This window comes from Melospiza melodia, chromosome 9, assembly GCF_035770615.1.
Source record: "Melospiza melodia melodia isolate bMelMel2 chromosome 9, bMelMel2.pri, whole genome shotgun sequence".
NCBI lineage: Eukaryota > Metazoa > Chordata > Aves > Passeriformes > Passerellidae > Melospiza > Melospiza melodia.
In genome coordinates this window covers 15,474,016-15,493,330 of record NC_086202.1, presented here as the reverse complement: position 1 = coordinate 15,493,330, position 19,315 = coordinate 15,474,016, and the positions used below count along the sequence as shown (strand labels likewise).

At 37.3% G+C, this 19,315-nt stretch overlaps 1 protein-coding gene across 1 annotated transcript in view; it reads right to left on the bottom strand.

Moving 5' to 3' along the window:
* Positions 1-282: 282 nt before the first annotated feature.
* BTAF1 (B-TFIID TATA-box binding protein associated factor 1) overlaps positions 283-19,315 on the bottom strand; it is a 41,977-nt gene continuing 22,944 nt past the window's right edge. Inside the window, exons 14-38 of the mRNA XM_063163462.1 lie at positions 18,524-18,644; positions 18,343-18,447; positions 17,975-18,124; positions 17,240-17,382; positions 16,900-17,074; positions 16,222-16,425; positions 14,886-15,312; positions 13,756-13,946; positions 12,681-12,834; positions 12,480-12,589; positions 11,277-11,478; positions 10,726-10,874; positions 8,226-8,378; positions 7,620-7,741; positions 7,245-7,412; positions 6,984-7,061; positions 6,774-6,903; positions 6,008-6,149; positions 5,712-5,842; positions 5,170-5,295; positions 4,275-4,427; positions 3,504-3,715; positions 3,186-3,345; positions 2,443-2,613; positions 283-2,203 (exon numbers count right to left, since the gene is read on the bottom strand). Coding sequence (XP_063019532.1) covers positions 2,057-2,203; positions 2,443-2,613; positions 3,186-3,345; positions 3,504-3,715; positions 4,275-4,427; positions 5,170-5,295; positions 5,712-5,842; positions 6,008-6,149; positions 6,774-6,903; positions 6,984-7,061; positions 7,245-7,412; positions 7,620-7,741; positions 8,226-8,378; positions 10,726-10,874; positions 11,277-11,478; positions 12,480-12,589; positions 12,681-12,834; positions 13,756-13,946; positions 14,886-15,312; positions 16,222-16,425; positions 16,900-17,074; positions 17,240-17,382; positions 17,975-18,124; positions 18,343-18,447; positions 18,524-18,644 — 4,024 coding nt within the window. The 3' untranslated portion in view covers positions 283-2,056. The remainder of the gene's footprint in view (positions 2,204-2,442; positions 2,614-3,185; positions 3,346-3,503; positions 3,716-4,274; positions 4,428-5,169; positions 5,296-5,711; positions 5,843-6,007; positions 6,150-6,773; positions 6,904-6,983; positions 7,062-7,244; positions 7,413-7,619; positions 7,742-8,225; positions 8,379-10,725; positions 10,875-11,276; positions 11,479-12,479; positions 12,590-12,680; positions 12,835-13,755; positions 13,947-14,885; positions 15,313-16,221; positions 16,426-16,899; positions 17,075-17,239; positions 17,383-17,974; positions 18,125-18,342; positions 18,448-18,523; positions 18,645-19,315) is intronic.

Here is a 19,315-nt window from a genome sequence, read left to right as displayed (position 1 = left end):
TTACATTTCAAAGCATTAATTCACAGAACACTTAACATCAGCCAGTACATATAATATTCTTGAAACTATTATTCTAGGTTCTGCCTTCCCCTGTTTTTCAGGTGCAGGAGTCTTGTTGATGTGATATCCAAGAGAGCCATCACTAAAATTATTATGGTTGCATAGCAACCACAATGTGATAAATAAATGGCTTTAAAAAGTCCTAGGCTATTTCTTTCCCAACAGAACCCAAAGTTTCTTATCACTGCACCTAATAAAACTCTTGAAGAAAAACATATGCAATTTTTACCACTAAAGAAGTTTCTTTATTCAAATATCTTGTTATTTCTAGGCACTATCACCAAATTACTGCACCAAGTTATCTTCAAGTACGCATTATTCCAGCATTGTAACTTCTCTGCAAACACCACCAAGACCCATCTTGTCTCCCCTGCTTGGATCATCAGCTGAAAGCACAACAGAAATGGTCTGAAGGTAGAAATTAACCAATATAACACTCATCATCCAGCTGTAATTTCCAAAAGCATTAGGTTTTTCATACAGCCAGATAAATCTTCCCTAGAGAAACAAAACTAAACATGGACAAACCCAACATGCAACTTATATATTCCCAGTTTGTTTTATTTTCATGGAATGCTAATTTAGTTACAATCTGGCAGTTCATAACTACTGAAATGTGACATTAATTCTTCTCCAATGCTATAGAACTGTCTTGATTTATATAGTTTTAAAACAATCTTATTTTACAATAGTTGAGGTCTCTGGTGGTTTTTAAGCTCTGATGCTTAAGCACACAGCAAGCTATAAACCTTAGGTTTTATATTTATACATATATTCTATGTATTCAGACAACTGCTGTAAGTTATCTATAACTTAATATTTATAAAAAAGTGCATATACTGGTACATATGCACATCTAGAAACACACTTTTATACTGCCTCCCTTTTTTATAAAAAGCTGCATAACATACAGCCATATTTTTCTCACTCACTGCTATTAAAGTCTTTTACTATCTTTGTTACACAACTTTAACTATTCAATTACCTCAAACTGAATGTAGGTACTTCTATGTATATTTTCTCCTAAAGAAAAAAGTCCTCCCTATTCCTTTAAGAAGCTTTAAATCATGCATTGGTTTAGTACACAGTCACTTTTAGCATGGATTTTAGAATCCTAGACAGTGTAAAATCTACTTCTGGAAAATGTCTGTCTGTATATTTAATTTCTTCTTTTAGTTACAAAAAATATATAGGATTGAAACATATGGAATACATGCATCTCTCAAAGTGGCTATATTCTAGCCTTATAGATAAATTAAAAAAGTACACCCCTGCTAACAGGATGCAAACATGGCCTCAAATAGGCCATTACCTGTATTTAATAGAGCTCATTACATTAAAAAGTTCAAGTCAGCTGTTCTCACAAGATGGTGTCAAAAGACTGAAGAGCATGATATATATATATAGTCAATATACAAAGGTGGGTGCACAGGCCTAGTGCCATTCCATTCTTCAATACTTTCAAGGCTTCTAGGCTTTGCCTCTGGTGATGTAACTCCTGAAATGATCTGAATGAAAGCTTAAGTTGAAAATTGCTTTTTAAATATACCATAAAAGTAAGCTGTGTTTAAAAGAAAAATGTACACTGAACAACCTGAAGTACTCACTGAAACAACTGTACAAAACTATTATAGATACAGAAAGAAAGAATGGTGGACTTAACTGCAAACACAAGTCACACTTGTTAACAGATGTAAAACCTGCTATGTTTTAATTCTTCTACCAAGTAAGAATTTGCAGCTGTTCAGAACAAGTAAAATTTGAACCACCTCACAATGTTTACATTTAAAGTTTTTATACAGTGCAAACGTTTAAGACAGAATAACTTCCCAGTGAAACAGCTGACACTACTTCATGCCAGCCTTTTGAAGATTCTTCTTTCAGTAAGTCTATTTACACATTAAGCTAAAGGTTCACTCTATATGCTTTGAAGTTTGCTGAATATCAGCAGAAAAATATGTGAACTAGCAGCAGTTGTATTACAAATATGTGGTGGTTACTTTAATGAATGCATAAAGTTTTCAAGACTGTATTCAGTGTCATACTGCTCTTGATCCCATAGTTCTCCAAGGTTTTCGAGCACTGATTTCATTGATGCTTTCCCAGAAGAGGTAGAGGTATCTGCTTTTTCAGTTTTGCCATCCTTCACAAAAGAAAAAAATTCCTGTTAATATACAGAATAATGTTTTCAACAATCTAATAAATTCTTCAAGTCTGATAATTCTTCTGGGGAAATATCACTTCCTCCTGTTGTTCAGAGAGCTGTCTACTATTCATCAGTCCAACTTAAGCATTCATGTGATTAAATTTTACATTTCAAAGCAAAGCTTTTCCCTAAGCTGACTCTATTTTTGGTAGGTATTTGTAAAACTGTTTCTTTACCTTGTCAAGAGTGAACAGATCAAGAAGCTGCTCTGTTCCCATGCTCTGTAGGCTTGCATTTTCTTGGCTGATCACTGTATTTGCAATATTCATTTTGAACTTTTGAAGACCCATGATCTTCTCTTCCAGAGTTCCCCTGGTTATCAGGCGATATACATTAACAACACGTTTCTGAAAGAAAAAAACCACACTTAGCTAACAAGTATCATTTCAGATATTCAGGAAAGCATAAGCTTTTAGTGTTTAGCATGGACAGTCTAAAAGCAGTTTGGACTGGAGCCACCCTTCAGTAACTCTACTCAGTCTGACAGACATTAGATGGAAAGCACAAGACTGCCACTATACAGTAGAAACATCTTCAGTTGCCTCTGTACTCTGGAAGAATCCACTGATTTTTACAGCTCTAGAGGAAAACCACCACCACTCATTCTTGCACCAGAGAGGAACAACCCTGCAGGCTGTCCCTTCAGTTCCTTGTCTCAGTCCTGAATTATCTCTTCCTCCACCAAAGGGTGATTCTTCTCTGGCCTCTCCCCAGCAGCTCAGGAAGTACAGAAGAGAAGACTTATCAAGTTGAGGGCAGAAAAAGGAAGAATGCACTTCAGCAGCTGGTATATTTGCAAGAAGTATGAATGGAAGCTTGATAGAAACCCAGAGATGTCACTTTGTTATACATTACAAACTCTCTCAAGCAAATTCAGAATGAGAAAAGCCACCCTTACGGGAAATGAAGAGGTTTTCACCTGCCCAATGCGATGTGCCCGATCCATGGCTTGCAGGTCTCTCATCGGGTTCCAGTCATGTTCCACAAACACAACGGTGTCAGCCCCTGTCAAGTTAAGTCCCAGTCCACCAACGTGAGTGGTGAGCAAAAGAACATCTATAGATGGGTCATTATTAAACCTGCATACAAGAAAAGGTTAAGCATGGTAAGTTTCATTTAAATAAAGAATTTATGAACCTCATCTGCTTTGAGGCAGATAAAAAACCCAATTTTGCACCATCTAAATAACACAGTTCATCAAAGCTGCCTCACAGTGGTTCTAGGGGATGAGGCATACCGGGAAACAATGGAATGTCTCTGCCCAGCAGGAATGCTGCCGTCCAGCCGCAGGTACGTAACTGAAGGTAACTGAGGTCTCAGAAGGTCGTGCTCCACTATGTCCAGCATACTCTTCAGCTGACAGAAGATAAGCACTCTGTGCTGGGCCACAACTGCTTCTGTACCACTTTCTGAAGATCCACCATTCCCCAAACCACAATCTAGCAGCAGCTTTAGGTAAAAGAACATTAAAGTGTGTCATTAAAATGACTGTAGAGCTCATATAAATATTGACATTCACTGATTATCAAAAGCAGAAATTAGAGAAACAAACTGCAGAAGGAAGTATCTAATTGACAGTCACTTAAATGACAAGGAGACAAAGCTTGGCTTCCCTGTCAAACTATGAAAAACTTAAGAGCCATTAAAAAATTAAAAAATCCCACTTTCTTTTCTTAAACTCTATTGTAAGTAAAGCTATGGAAATGCAATCTAACTTTATCAAGTAGTCTCCTGTGTAATAAAAATGAAAAAAACCTGCAACAAGGAGGACAAGAAAAAAACATAAGTAAGGTTTTTCATATGCCAACAAATTATATAGACATCATCGCCATGAAGATTGTGTTTCCCCCTCCTTCTTAAATTATCAGGGAAAATAGGGCATATCCCTGAAACACTCTTGCATTCTTTTCATTTACTACTTAATTTTATTAAAAAGAGTTTTCCTACCTAAACTGTAACAGCAGCAGAGACATTTGGGGAATTTAAGGCACAACAAATGTGTACTCACTTGTTTCAAAGCAGACAGCTTAGGTGCATGCTGGATGTCTCGAAGGGAAGAATTCTGAGCTGCAAGTTGCTCTGTAATTCTCTTGTACTCTGGGTGTTGGGTTGTGAGCACCAATGCTGGATGGTTGCAGAGCTTCCGCAAGTACTGCAATGCCTTGAATTATTTAAGAAATGAAGTTCAAAGAAATGATAAGCAAAAACACAGTTACAGAAAAAGGATTAACAGAATTAACTATAAGTACAGGGGTCACTCTGCCACATTCCACAATCTGGACTTTATGGTGTATTTTCATCAAAGTTACACATTTAAAACCTGCATTTCAAATTGTATCCAAACACTGTTACACTCATTGTGATCTTGGTCCCTTCTTTCTGGAAAAATGCAAGGATTACCATTTTCCACACTTTGATCTGAGTCTGCAGTAGAGGAAATGGGTTTGGGAGCACTTTGAGAATAATTGCTTCCAATTAACCAAGAGTTAATCTTCAGTTCTGTAAGATCATGAACCTTCATAAATTCAGATCTACCATTAAGGAAACATTTTGTCCATGTTTCAGAATCTTAATGTTGAAGGGTAAGAGTTGATGCAATCAGAATTACCTCCCTCATTCTGAGGTTTTGCTCCCTCAGTACTCAGTTTTTACAAGATCCAGAAAACAGCAGAACTGAGCAGATCACATTAAAATATGAGGCAATGTTATGCATCATAAGACACAAACTCATAATTTAAACATAATAGCTATACTTCACATTCCAGCCATAAATACTCTACTTAGATCATATGACCACAAATGTCTAAGTTTACTATTTTGATTTTAATTTTCTACTAAACCTATAAATACAGTTACCAAAAATGTATATACTAGGTAATAAAAATTACTGAAAAAAACTGTACCTGAAATACATGACCTGTAGATTTAAGCTTTGGTTTTTCAGTTTCGTCATTCAGTGAAATTGAAGAAACTGTTTCATCAATATCACATTTGGCACGAGACTTGGCAAAATCTTCATAAAGCTGAACCTGCAGACCAGACAATGAGTGTGTTTTTTCTGACAGAAGATAGTTCTATTCAGAGTTTAGTTTCAAGTTAAAATTCAGAATTATTATTTATCAAGAAAGCTATTTCATATGTAACAGAACATAAACTTTACAACAGAATCTCTTGCCATTTATTCTCTTTCAACTTGGAAAGGGTTATTGAAAAACAATCTGCAGATACCTACATGTTGTTCTTGAACAATGCCCAAAATTAAACTCAAGAAATATGCTATTAATACAGGACTGGAATTAGTGTTTCAAACACATACTACAAAATTCTTTTAGTACACCCAGAGACTGTCAGAGCTGATATCAAATTGACACAGGAATACAGAATTCATGCCTTTGTGGTCTTAACTATGCTGAGAAATAAACTTTCAGCCACTTTTTAAGCATACCTGTAGAGGACTGAGAATACAGTAATAATCTTGAATAATTTTGGGTGGAAGATCTTGCAGCACATCCTCTTTCATTCTCCTTAGCAGGAATGGCAGCACTTGGCGGTGCAGAGCTTCCATTGCAAGTACCCCTAGTGAGGGCAACAGCAGCAGTGTTTTAGAAGAAAAACATATTTTTCAAACCATTCAGCTCCCCCTCAATCTCTGATGTTAGAAAGAACCACACTTCTTTTCATTAGCAGATCTCATTTAAAAGGCTAAAACAAAACCCCAAAGATGAAACACTTGATCCTTACCAGCCTCTTGCTCTCGACTGGAGCTGCGGGCATCTCTGCTTGCCAGGATTGGTTTGCCATAGCGAGCTGCAAACTGGCGCTCAGTGCCCAGGAACCCTGGCATTAGGAAGTCAAACAACGACCACAACTCCAACACGTTGTTCTGCACATAAAAGAAACATTTGATAAATTACTTTCATAAGGAATAAGTTGTTGCAAGGTATCAGAAAATGTTTCCATACATATTTAAAATCCTACAAACGTCACACTACAACCTAGTCCCAACCTAAAACTCCTGGAGCTTGGTGGCTCTTTCATCCATCTGAGTAACAAAAATACCTCTGCATGCACCTGAATGTATAAATGGACTTTCCACTGTGTCCAGTGCCTTAAGCCACACCCAGAGTTTTCCTGATTAACAAAACCCAGGACACACCAGTGGTCTTAGTCCTGGGTGAGACAGATACTGCAGAGCCAAGTCATTTGGACAAAGTTCAAAACCTGGAGATCTCAGAATTGAGTTTCCTGCTAATTTTACTTGAGGAAGTGGTAGAGAAAGTCTTGCTGCCAACTTTTGAACTCCATTAATACCACAAAACTTGCATTCATTCCCCTATACACAGATATACCAGGAAAGGGAAAGATGATGTTTTGAGCATTTAGAAATGAAAAGCTGTTTTACAATGTATAATTTCAACAAGATGACTGTTAAAAGGCACAATAAAGCTGAGTGCAAGACAGACCTATCTTGTTTTCCACTATTCATCCAAAATAGAAAATCAATTACCTGGATTGGTGTCCCAGAAAGAATTATCCTGTAATTAGCAGTCAGCTGTTTTACTGCTTTTGACAGCTTTGTTTTTCCATTTTTTATTACATGGCCTTCATCAAGAATGCAGTAATTAAACTTAATATTTCTGGAAAAGAAGAACACAGACTTCAGTAGCATTTAAAATTGTAAGCTATTAAAAACCTCAGAAAACAAACCAATTCTTACCTGAAGAAGTCAATGTCATTTCTTACAACATCATATGAAGCCACTATGAGATTGTGTCTTTTCACCTGGTGTTGCAATCTTTAAAAAAAAAAAAAAAAGAGTTAATTGAAGTGTTCCTTACTTGTTATTATTTCAGCCTTTAAGGATACCACCACAAATGTTTCCATACCCACAAACTATGCTTCAGTAGTAGTAAAGTATATTGAAAACTTCCATGTGTGATATTTTACTGTAAACCAGCTATAAATGCAAGATTGTTACCTTGCTCTCTCAGTAGGAGGTCCTGTATAGTGCAATGGATTAAGATATTCTTTTGAGCAAAATTTGCCCACTTCATCCACCCAGTGTCCTGTGAGTGTAGGAGGACACACCACCAAGGAAGGAAGAGGAACACTGTCCACCAGTTTTGTTCTTGCATATTCCTGAGCCCTTGAAGAATATAAAATAAGAGTTAAAAAAACTTGTTTTTCACAGAAGAGTTGAGGTGAGAAGGGATCTGTGGAGTCCACCTGGTCTAAACCCTCTATCCAAGCACAGCCACACACAGTCACAGTTGCTCAGGACTATGTCCAGATTCATTACCACACAAGACTTATAATTAAAGTCTAAGAAAAAATGTGATTTGTTTAAGCTTACCTGAGGCAATGATCACCTGCAAGAATGCAAATGGATTGTAAAGTTTTTCCTAAACCCATGTCATCACAAAGAATTCCATGAAGTTTGTATTTATTGAGAAATGCAAGCCAGTTCACTCCATCCTGAAATTAGAAAAGGAGAGTGACTCAATAAAACCTGGCTTTTTGCTAGTTGAGCTTCAGTTCACACATCCATATGTTCAGTGACCCAGCACTGCCAAACCAGGAGCTGGTTCCCCACCACAAATGCATCCCCTACAGCCCATTCACTAAAAGCAGGAGGAATAAAGGGAAAACCAAACATCCAAATAGTACAGTGAGACCTGGCTTTGCAGTGCTGGGCTGCCACAGTCAGTGTTAGCAAGGCACAGCCCACTGACCATTCCCAGAAAAGGCAAAATCCAGGAAGGGGAAAAATATCACTAGAACAGTATAGAAAGGATGCATTACTTCATTTGTTCTTCCATACTCAGAGTCCAAGATACACACTGCACAACAAAAACCAAACACCCAAAAAATTCACAAGAAAAATGTATCTGAACAACTCCTACTATCCCATGAAACCATATCAGACTGGAACTCTAAAAATAAAAATATAAGCTGTTACCTGCTGGTATTTTCTGAGCTCTGCTTTGATTGGTACTGGAATTTCATAGTTTTCCAGTTTTTTTCCATCCAGTAATTGCTCCAGAAAGTGACGTTCTTTAGCCTTCATCCTGATTAATTCTTCAGACATGTTTGGTGGGTCTGGTATACCAGCCTAGGGTAACATTTTAAAGCAGTCATGTAAGGGCTACAGGACTAAACTGCCACACAGAGAAGAAGAACTTAAACCTCACATTACTCAGACATTTTAAACACACAGTAAAGATCTGCAATCTTCTCAACTGTATGATTCTAAACTCAAAAGTTAAATACTATATTTAGCTATACTTGTTTGATTACTTGCAGGTCAAAACATGCAGAGTTGCAAGGTTCAAGAGATAAATCCTGCCCCAAAAGGACACTTTGAAAAGATTGATAAAAATTACACAAGAGATAGAAAATTCTGGTCAAGCTGCTAAGATTCTACAAAGACTGAGCTATTCTACCTCTAATCAGAGGGTTTATCTGGCTTGCTAGAGAATCCTATGACACCCACTCCTCTTGAGCCACAAGCTACCATCCAAAGTTTGATGGATTTTTCTCCTACTTAGCAGAATTAGATCTAAAGTGATACTGAAACCCACAGGATGAATTCAAGCAGTTGGAAACTGTTGGGAGAAAAAAACAAAACCTGAACCCCTCTAGGTCTGTAACAGCAGACCTTTACTTCCTAGGTACTCCCCATACCAGGCCAGAAGCCCAAAGAAGGCATGTGGGGGCCAAATATACTCATTCTTGCTTGCAAATAACACACAGCAGCAGCAGAGGCACTGCCATTTTACCACCATCACATTTGTCATCCCATTTTTCTGGGCCTCTTCTATCCTCTTTCATTTAGTCAGCTTTACTTCAAAACCCATCTTACTGAGCACTTACAGAGGGCTCCTGACTAAAAAAAATCCTCTAGCAAATATTGCCACCATGTATGTGGTTAGTAAGGAAGGGGGATATTAGTACTGCCCCACAGGATATTTAAAAACACACACAGACAGGGACAGCAGCCTCCTTGTTCAATGCTCTGCCTACACTCCCTTTTGCAGATCCCACTTGCAGTATGAACACTGTGGCAGGTCATTTGGTTCAAATATGTTGTCAGCTTGCAGCAGAATTGCTTATCAATACAAGTTTGATCAAGTTGAACCATTTATCTTACAATCCCTCTCTCAGTAATACTTTCATTTTTATGGTTGCAGGAATATTCAATTTGAGCATAAAGATGCAGAAAACAGAGCATAGTTAAGTTGCCCCAATTCACTTAATGCTATTTATCTATTGTTAAATAAAATACTGTTCCATGACGAGTATTTTCTCTCACTATTAATCTGCTTCACTCTATGCTCATACTTAATATAGTTCAGTATCTGATACTGAACTTGACCAGAAATGGAAATTTGAAGGCACTTCTTCCATAAATATGGAAAATAAATATGACGTGATCATGCATATGCATGCAATTAATAAAACCAGTACAGTAGGTTTTAAGAGATTCTCACTGAACTTTATTAAAATAGCTTTAACCCTCCCCCAAGCTAGGAGTATTCCACAGGACTGTGTTTAGGATGCATATGAAGAAGGGCCTGGTGCAAATGGCACTGCAATGAGCATGCTAGAAATTAAGTTCTTTGCTCCCGTTGAAAATCTCAGTGTAAGCACACAAAGTAAGTGTGCTCCTGTTAAGGCAGATCACTAGTTATCAGATACTGAGGTTCTACTGTGCTAAATTAAAAAGTGAAAGAATAAAAAATTCATTAAGCTGACAATTGCTTTTCATTACTGCTGTGGAAATTCTAAACTGTCTTCTATTACCATCTGGTGGTCACATTAAGTTACTTAGAAGCATTGTAGTCCTTGATGCACAACATCAGAAGTTGTCTGAGCTATGCAAGTTGTAGCACGAATGAAAGTCTGAAGCAGATCTGTACTGATTAAGCACTACTGAATCATAATATACAATATTTTACCTCTATATGTAGGCTGGTGCTTTTTGATTTTAGGATCTAGTAATAAGTGACCCTACTTATCCCGACCTTATTTCTATTACTGTTATTTTTGGTTTTGCCTACAAACCAGTACTGCTTTTGTGCATTTCTCTTGACAACATACTTAGCAACACACATACCTAAGGAGAGTGCACACAGAATGCCTAAAGGTTTTAAACCCAAGCTAAGAAAAGCAGCATTACACACAAAATTAATAAATCTACCGTTTAATTTTGTGCATACAGCTGGCATGAGCTTCTTATAAAGAAAAATTTTATTTTAACATTAAATTAGAAAATTGCTAACACAGGGTCCAATTTTGCTCATTTTAAATAGCACGTCTTCTATTATTTGATATGGACTCAACACCTATAAAACCAGTTACTCATTCACCATTTAATAAGCCAGAAGCCTGGACTTTGCAGCTGGTGAGAGTGGATGCAGGACAGCTCACACATCCATATACTTACAGCTGGAGCTTACCTCAAGAGGCATCAGTCTGATCAGTGTGGCAAAGCACTGAGTGGCCATAAAACGTACACTGTTTGTCTGATCACTCATTCTGCCCAGAACTGGAACCACCAGAAGAACAATGTATGGGACAATACCAACATCCAGCTGCTCCATTACACCTGCAGTGCTCATTAAGGAAATAGTTTTTAATAGTTCAGGTTTGTCTGACAAATATACACCCAGGAGATTTCACACTCAGTAAGTCATTAATTGTTACACTTGGATGAATGAAATTTCTAGTAACAAAGCAATGCAGAAGCAGGGAAATCTGATCTACCCAATTACATTTAGCCAGAAAAGTGCATGGTTTGAGAAACCGAATTACCTCCACCAAAATGTCACATGGCAGATAAAATACAGGCAATGTAAATTAAACTTTCTTCTGTTTCTTTCTACAGAACAAAAACCAGCTTAGTATTTTATTTCATTCCTCCTCCCATTTTTTTCAGGCAACTGTTTTTGTTCACCCAAGTGAAACAACAAAGAATCTTCTGCATTTCTGAATACCCAAGCAAGGATACATGCAAGTGCTTCAATTGCACCCTCTTGTTTGGTGTTGTCATCTATTGCTCCCAGCCACGGCAGAACTTTCTCTAGAAAGATATTCATTGTTTCCATGGTTGCTATTTTGCTCATAACACCCACACAACGGGAAGCCATGTGTCTCACAGCAGTGCTGGGATGTTGAAGGCACATGTAAAGATGAGGCAAATGCTGTATTAACTGAACAAAAGAAAAAGGTGCAGGGAGTAAAGGTTAATATGAATAATAAAAAAATTAGTGGGTTTTTTTTTTTTAACTACAGAGTCTTTTAAAGTCATTTAAGAATGCTTGGAATGGCTCCTTTGCAAGATATAATTGTTTAAAATGAAAAAATTATTTCAGAAGAAAAAGGCAATTGAAACTTGGAACATGTATTACTCCCCAATACAGACAAAATTCAGAGTGACAAAATATTCAGCATTTCAGTCAAAATCAAAATTAATTGAGTCCTTAGTTAGCAAGGAAGTATTTCACACTGAAAAGATAGTACTAAATGCCCAGTATTTTTTATTAAAGAGAAAATAATTATTTCTTAAACACAGATACACAGATTTAAGAATTCCTTCCAGCTAACAAATTTGTCCTGGACTCATTCCCTTTGTGTTTATGCAGATTAATTACTCATGTTGGGAATCTCAATAATTCTGTGTGACAAGGAGGACACCCAGAAGGAAATCTGCATCTCCCCAGCAGGGTATACATCAATGTCTCTGGTGTGTGTATGTGTCTTCCTTTTAATCAGAGCAGATATGCCTTTGTATTGGATACCTAAACAGATGGTCAGGTTTTTCCTAGTGTGCAAGTCCCTAAATACTAGCTTTGATGAACCAAGTTCAGCCTCTCTGACATTCTACAAATTTCTTTTCAACTGCACACAGTATTAGCAGCACCAAAATCAATTTACACAATAACCACATACCACATTTATGTATATATACATAAAAGGCATGTATTAAAAAAGTCTTTCAGTCAGCCACACAGTGCTACATCACCATGTTTTAATCTGCACTTTCATAACAAACAGAAGGCATCATATTACCAGTCTGTTCTCCAGGTCTAGGAAATACAGAGTTAGAATAAAGCAGAGCAGAGATGCTGATTCCAGTGTAACACAACAAGACACAATAAAGACTTAAACTAGCAACAGAGAGACTGAAGTGCTTCATGCAAAAGCTGATTACCAGAGGATGTAGCTGAGTGTCCATTGAAGCTGCTGTTGTTTCAAAAACCTGCAAGGAATTCACCAGCTCCTGGGCAGGAGCATCTCCTTTTTCCAGTAACAGCTTTCGGTCTGGTAAAAACAGAAATGGTGCTCAGTTTCAGACTGACATACTGACTCCAGCCTGCCACCCTTCCCCAGCTTAAATCAGAAGTGCAATTACCAAAATTATTTATGTGAATGTTGTTCCTTAACGAACCAACCATAGCATCCCAGAGATGTGGCAATCCCGTTGCCATTTCAGCACCAAAATGTTTAGCTATAGTAGATAAGGCAAATTCAGCTCCTCTTCTCTGTACAACATAAGGTTTCTGAGCCTAGAATGAAACAATTCAAAGTAGCAAGGTTAGATACATTTAATAACAATTGTTGTCAAGGGTGACCTCTCATTACATAGGCATTCAATTCTGATTGTGTTTATACCTACCTACAACACATTCACCAATAGATTTTTTCCTGAGTTAATTCCTTTATTCTTTATACACGTGTAAAAAACAAAAATTCTTTCACAGCCAATTATTTAAAGTCTATAAATCTGAGATTTGGCCTTTGATGGTACCGGTCCATTTCAACAAGATGTTTCCAAGTGGTTCTGGTTCCAGAACCTCAGATATGGCCAATACAGTGATACCAAGAACAGTACTTACTAGAAAACTTAAAATACTTGATTTGTTATTTATCCCTATCTCTTGCTCTCTCTGGCAAGCAGAATTAATAGAAAACATTAATTATTAAGAATAAAATCCACAACACTGTTTAGGAGTTCACAATCCTGCCTAGAACCTCATTAAAACATGCTGTAGTTTGAAATTAACAAAAGGGAAGAGTTTAGGACACCAAGTATGGAAGTCACACAGACATGCTGTTTTACAACCATATTTCAATTGCTGGTTTTAATGCTTCAGGAGCATCCACCAGGCATTGAGATGGACCAACACTAACATGGGCAAGTCACAGCTCATGTCATCTTGTGTTTGTTCCACCCACTGTGGAAATCCATCTCCATTAACTTATATTGATACTCATATTCTACAAGTAAATAAAACATTTCAGGAGTTAATGTTCTTAATGACAAACATTTAAAACATCAAACATAAGCTGCTTGCAATCACAAAACTTCCTGTTTTGTGGTGCAAAACCCCTGCCACCCTACTACAAAGGTATCAACTCCAGTGAATTCAAAGTAATGGAAAGGAGGGGTGGATGTGAAGTTGCAAATTCAAGCTGTTGAAATTTACCTCATCAAGTTCTGTAGGAATGCTTCCACTGCTGCCTGTGGGGAGATCTGCAATAGGGGCTTTTGGAGCTTTTGGCGTAGGACCTCGCCGACTTGTGATGGCAAAAGCAGCTTTCTGATGTCTGTACAGTGTAATTATTCCCCTGTGCTTAGTAACTGTGTGCTGCATCCCATCTTTATCAGAGTTGGGCCCTAAAAGAAAAGGGAGAACAGCTGACAACACTTTAAGCTGTAGTTTAACACATAGGGGGAAGTGAGAGCTACCTACAAGTCATCTGCTGATTGTGCTTTAAAAAAACCCTAATTTTTTCCACTCTTGAGGACGATGGAGCTTCAGTACAAACAGCTACTGTGCTAGCACCACACTACAGACTCTGCATGAGAAGTTAAGTGTGCAAACTGCCAGAAATTATAATTCAGGAAGAGGCACAGGTAACATGTATGTTACCTGTGAACACATTATGTTCTAAAGTTCCAGCTAATTTATGTTCTGTAAAACATAAAACAATACTTCTGTCATGATACAATAAAAGATGCCATCAGTATCTTTGCATTTGTTGATGTTTCCATTTATACTAGAGAGCTTCATTTTCAATCAGATGTGAATGTTATTCTACTCTGATGTAGAATGTTTGAGAGTATTAAGATCTTAATTGGGTTAATCTGGGTTCATTCAATCCATACACTTTCAATAATGGACAGCCATTTAAAAAAATTCATGACCATTGCATGCATAGGATTATTTTATTAATTTTGAACACTGTCCTCATCTTTTTATCTTATTAGCCCATGGAATGTAACACAAGCCACACATTTTTGACAGGCTTTAATTTCCATTTTTACTCAGTAACATTCTGTAAGTGAAATGTCATCAGAATTAGATATTAACCAAACAAAGAGTCCACACCTGGAAACTGGAATTAAAGTATTTTTTACATATATATAGATATGTAGATATAAAACAATGCACATCAGTTGCACACAGTTTAAAATATCTAAATGAAATAATTATTAATAAATACTCAGATGCTGGCATTTTAAAAATCAGTGAAAAGAAGTCTCGTTCAAATATTCATTTCATCAGCTCAGAAATAAGCACACTAAGAATCCTGGTAGTCTTAGATGTCCTACCTTTTGAGTTTTCATGGCTACTCTGAGGCTGTGCAGGACATGCTGCCAGTGGGGTCAGATGTGGATCCACACACAGGGAATTGCAAAGATTTTTTATAATCTTTGAGTTGGGACAAGGAGACCTGGTTGTACACTGCTGAAGTAACTTTGCTATGCATGAAGCCACATAGTTTTGTATGAGTGTATTCTCTTCTTTTTTGATAGCTTCCATTAAGGGTTTTATAACAGGATTTAGTTTTTCTGGAAGTTGCTGCAAGTTCACAACCGCACATGCAGCAAAGGTATGGACTCGCAGATGCAACACCTGCCATTCCTGATTTGTTTCTGTTACAGTCATTTGGACTTGTTGCCTTTTACTGTCCAACTGTTGCAGAGCTTTAGGATTCAAAGTAAAGGATGATGTCACCTCATTGAAAACAGAAGTAACCTAAGAGAAAGGAAAAGAAGGAATTACAAATCTGCTTCATTGACTGTAAAACAGGATATCCTCATGGCACAACATGAGTCACTTGACCACATATCACCATCTCCACTTCCCAGTAAATAACAGGAAATGCTCCAAAATGTATTGCTGGGAAACCTGAACTGCAGATCAAACAGAAAATCAGGTACATCATAGACATTTAAAGTCTAGATTCCCAAAGCTACAAGACCAGTTTATGTGCTCCTGCAAATTTAGATTGTTCTATATCCCATACCAGTTCTACCCAGATATTCTGGAAATATTTAAGCATGTGACAGATTGGCAAAGTAGAATGTGACTACAACAATCCAGAAAGGATGCGCAAGGTCCTGTACATGAACAAATTGCTCCTCAGCTGACTGTCTTTTGAGGAAAGAGACTGGGATAAAAATCCAAGAAAAAAGCCCAGCAAAGTAGTTGCAGAACCTTCCATATCCTTCCCCACTCATAAGTGGTTGACTATTGTTGCCTAAATCTTTCACTGGAAAAAGATTAAAAGCAGATTAAAAGGTCAGGGGCAAGGTGGGGGAGAAGATCTAGAATTTACATAGTCTATTTACAAGTCTTATGACAATGGCTTTGAAGCCTGCTTTGTTTACTTGTGTGTAGATTTCAATAGTGAATCCACACCTGGGATCAGAACACTCAGTTTTATTTTCCCATTAACTATGTACCTTGCATTGCACTCGATTTTTGTCAGACTGTAAACACACCTCAGGGGAAACAGTAAGCATCTTTACACATTTTTTTTCATGAGATATGCAAAGGACACCACATTACTTCTGCAAGTTACTGTCTATGTAATAATTATGCTGAAGGTGTATTTCAAGACAAAAACAGATTGGGAGGAAAGGCAGGCATGCCTCTACTTACCAGCTCATTAGCTTGATCTATTGTAAATACACTGCAGTTCACTCTGTTTCCAATGTCAATGTGAGAATCAGCTAGCAATGAGATGAGTTGTTTACATTCGTTTTGCATCCGCGTAAAAGGAACGGCAATTTCATCGTAATAAAGATGTTCAGAAAGGACCCCAAGTAAACGAGGTTGAACACAAATAGCCACAGTTGTACACTCCTGCAACAGAAAAACACAATTTGCATTTCTGAATAATCACAGTTTCTTTGTTCAGTCTTGGGCAGCTCAATCTAGCTACAAAAATCCAGTTTCCAGAGGGACTATTAACATTCATAAACCAGAATATTAAAGATAAAGGATTAGGAACAAGAAGTCTGCCACTAGAAATGATAGTGAGCAGATAAAAGACAGTCATCTTAAAAGGAATCACTGACCTTAGATAAAGGCATCTTGAGAATAGATTTACTTGTAGAAAAAACGTGAGAATATTTACTGATTCATAGTTCTGACAGCTGGCATTTATCTACTGAGTCCTGTATTCCTCCACTGTCTAACGATCAAGATTTTGGTATTTAGATGTACAAACACCATTTTAGCTTACCTATTGAAATCTTATTTCAAGCTAAGTACCACACAACAAGCTGTGGATTGAGATAGTAAGTAAAATATATTTTTGCTGCAGAAACATCCTACCTTTTGCAAGGCTGCCCACTCACAGATTACTAACGCAACACTAATCCTCTGCAAGGCAGATTTAGAATTCAAGTGGAAGAGCAGTAGCTGAGCTAATGATTCAGCTGGCTTTATTTCTTGAGTAACAGTATTTACACCTGGGTCACAAATGCAGCAACAAAGTGCTCCCAGCAACCTGACAAGATGAAAAAGAACAGTCACTTCAATGTCATAATTACTCTGCAATCAATGATTCAACATGAAGATGCAAAAATGATAATTAGATTTTAACAAAACCACGATATTTTATGAAAAAATACATTGCTTTTAAGTATTTTTTTCATATTTCCAGTAAACTGACTTTGCTGCCATCATCCGAGCACGCATGACAACGTAGTCCCTGGTTGCTGGATCTTCTGCAATGCTGTCTGCCCCAGCAATGTATTCCTGAATCACTTCCTTGTTCTGGGCTTGCCCTTGACGCAGTTTAGCACCTGCTTTTTCCTGTGACATAAAGGAAAGGCTGAAAGGGTGTTTGTAATGAAAAGATAAATTCATATTCCATAACAGTACAAATAATCACCACACCATGAAAAAGTTGGACTAAGACAGAACACTTCTTGGGTAACAGATTTCTTAAAGCAGTCAATACTTGGAAATCATCTCTGTAGTCATCATTCTGTAGTCCAGTTAAATGTATGCTACATTCCTTCAGTATAACATTAAGGCTAATATTTGACATACACCTGATAAACACACAGAGGAAAAAGGAAACCTCTCTCAGCATCTTTTCAGAAACAACACAATGTTTCTGGATTTAACTCAGTCCTACAAACAGATGGCTCTACAGCCATGCAAATAAGGACTTCTTGAGTATCTCTACACAGAGACCACTACACAGCAGAACTTAATTCTTCACGGATAACCTGACAAGAAACCTTCTGCTCTACAGAACTGAGACTTGTAAGACAGTTTACATTTAGAACTATAGAAAGGCACCACCACTCCCCTCTAACACCCTTAGAACGTGTTTTATATACAGCTAAGCAATTTCTTACTTTCCTCAGAACAGTCAGTGAGACCACATTTCACTTACTTTGGACCTGGTTTTTACTTCTAGCAACATGTTTAAGTCAATGGGCAAATGAGATGGCTGCATCATTAAGCAGAGCCAGGCTCCCATCCATGGACAAGCAGCTGCAACAACATACTGTACAGATGCCTTGTTTAACAGTTCCAGCCACACCTTGGGAAAGAACCACAATAGGAATAATGAAAAATTTGTACATGGTCTACATAAGATCATACACATGCTGAGAAACTGCAGGAACTCTCTCATCCATTCTACAGTAAAGCATTGAAGTATTTAACATTAGCACACTATTCTTCATCTGCACAAAAGTACAGAGGATTTGAAAGAGTGGGATACACAAGCACTATATCCAGGAGAAATCTTGCAAATACCTTGTGAATAAGATCCAGAATTTCTTGGTTGCTTTCTAAGATACAAAACTGAAATATGTGCCTCAACATGTCTTGCAGAATTGGAGTCAGCCATGTTGATGAACTCTGAAACAAGGCAATCATATGACCAAGTATATTCCAGTATGCATCACAGTAAGACATTAATAACTCTAATTCTTACCTGGTCTTGGGTAGACAACAATGTGAATAATGTTTCCAGTGCAGCTTTTCGCACAGAAGATATTGTGTGGTGCAAGAACGGCCACACACGTGGGACCAAAACTGTCAGGGATTGCTGAATACTACAGGAGAGGGAGAGGCAGAGGCAGTGTCAGGGATAAAAACATACATACACACAGAGCTAAGTTCATTTTGTTTATTCTCATTTTATCCAAAAGAAGAAAAGAAAGTATTTAATATACTTGGGTATTTTAAGTGAAGGATTAAATTACTACAGCTTACACATTTAAAATAGTTCAAGTTGGTATCCTTTTTCAGGAAAATACTGATTTGGGTTTGTAAAACTGGTATGGAGAACTAGTCAATTTAAGCATGTATTTTTACGTTTTTTCCCCAGATTATACTTAAGGCTTTGTTCAACTGTTTAGAAAAAAGGAGGAGCTGTTTCTGTTCTGAAGTTGCTGTTGGACAGTTATGACTTTACCAATAATTTAAAACAAGCTTGCATCTTTTTTTGCAAGAACTGGCATATCAACTGATGCAACTGGCATACCAGCTGATTCAAGTAGTACATGCTGAATTTAAGACTACATTAGTAACAAAACTTCATTTCTTATTTTAGATTTGGGCAACCATCAGCTTCAGCGGTGCTAATCATACAGGATGAGAAAAACCAAATGTGTATAGTATCTACCTTAAGTGCAGATACTGTGAGTTTATCATATGTACTATGAAAAATTGACAAACTAAAGGAACTGCATCTTAGTATATTAAGAGTCCCAAAGAGATAGCA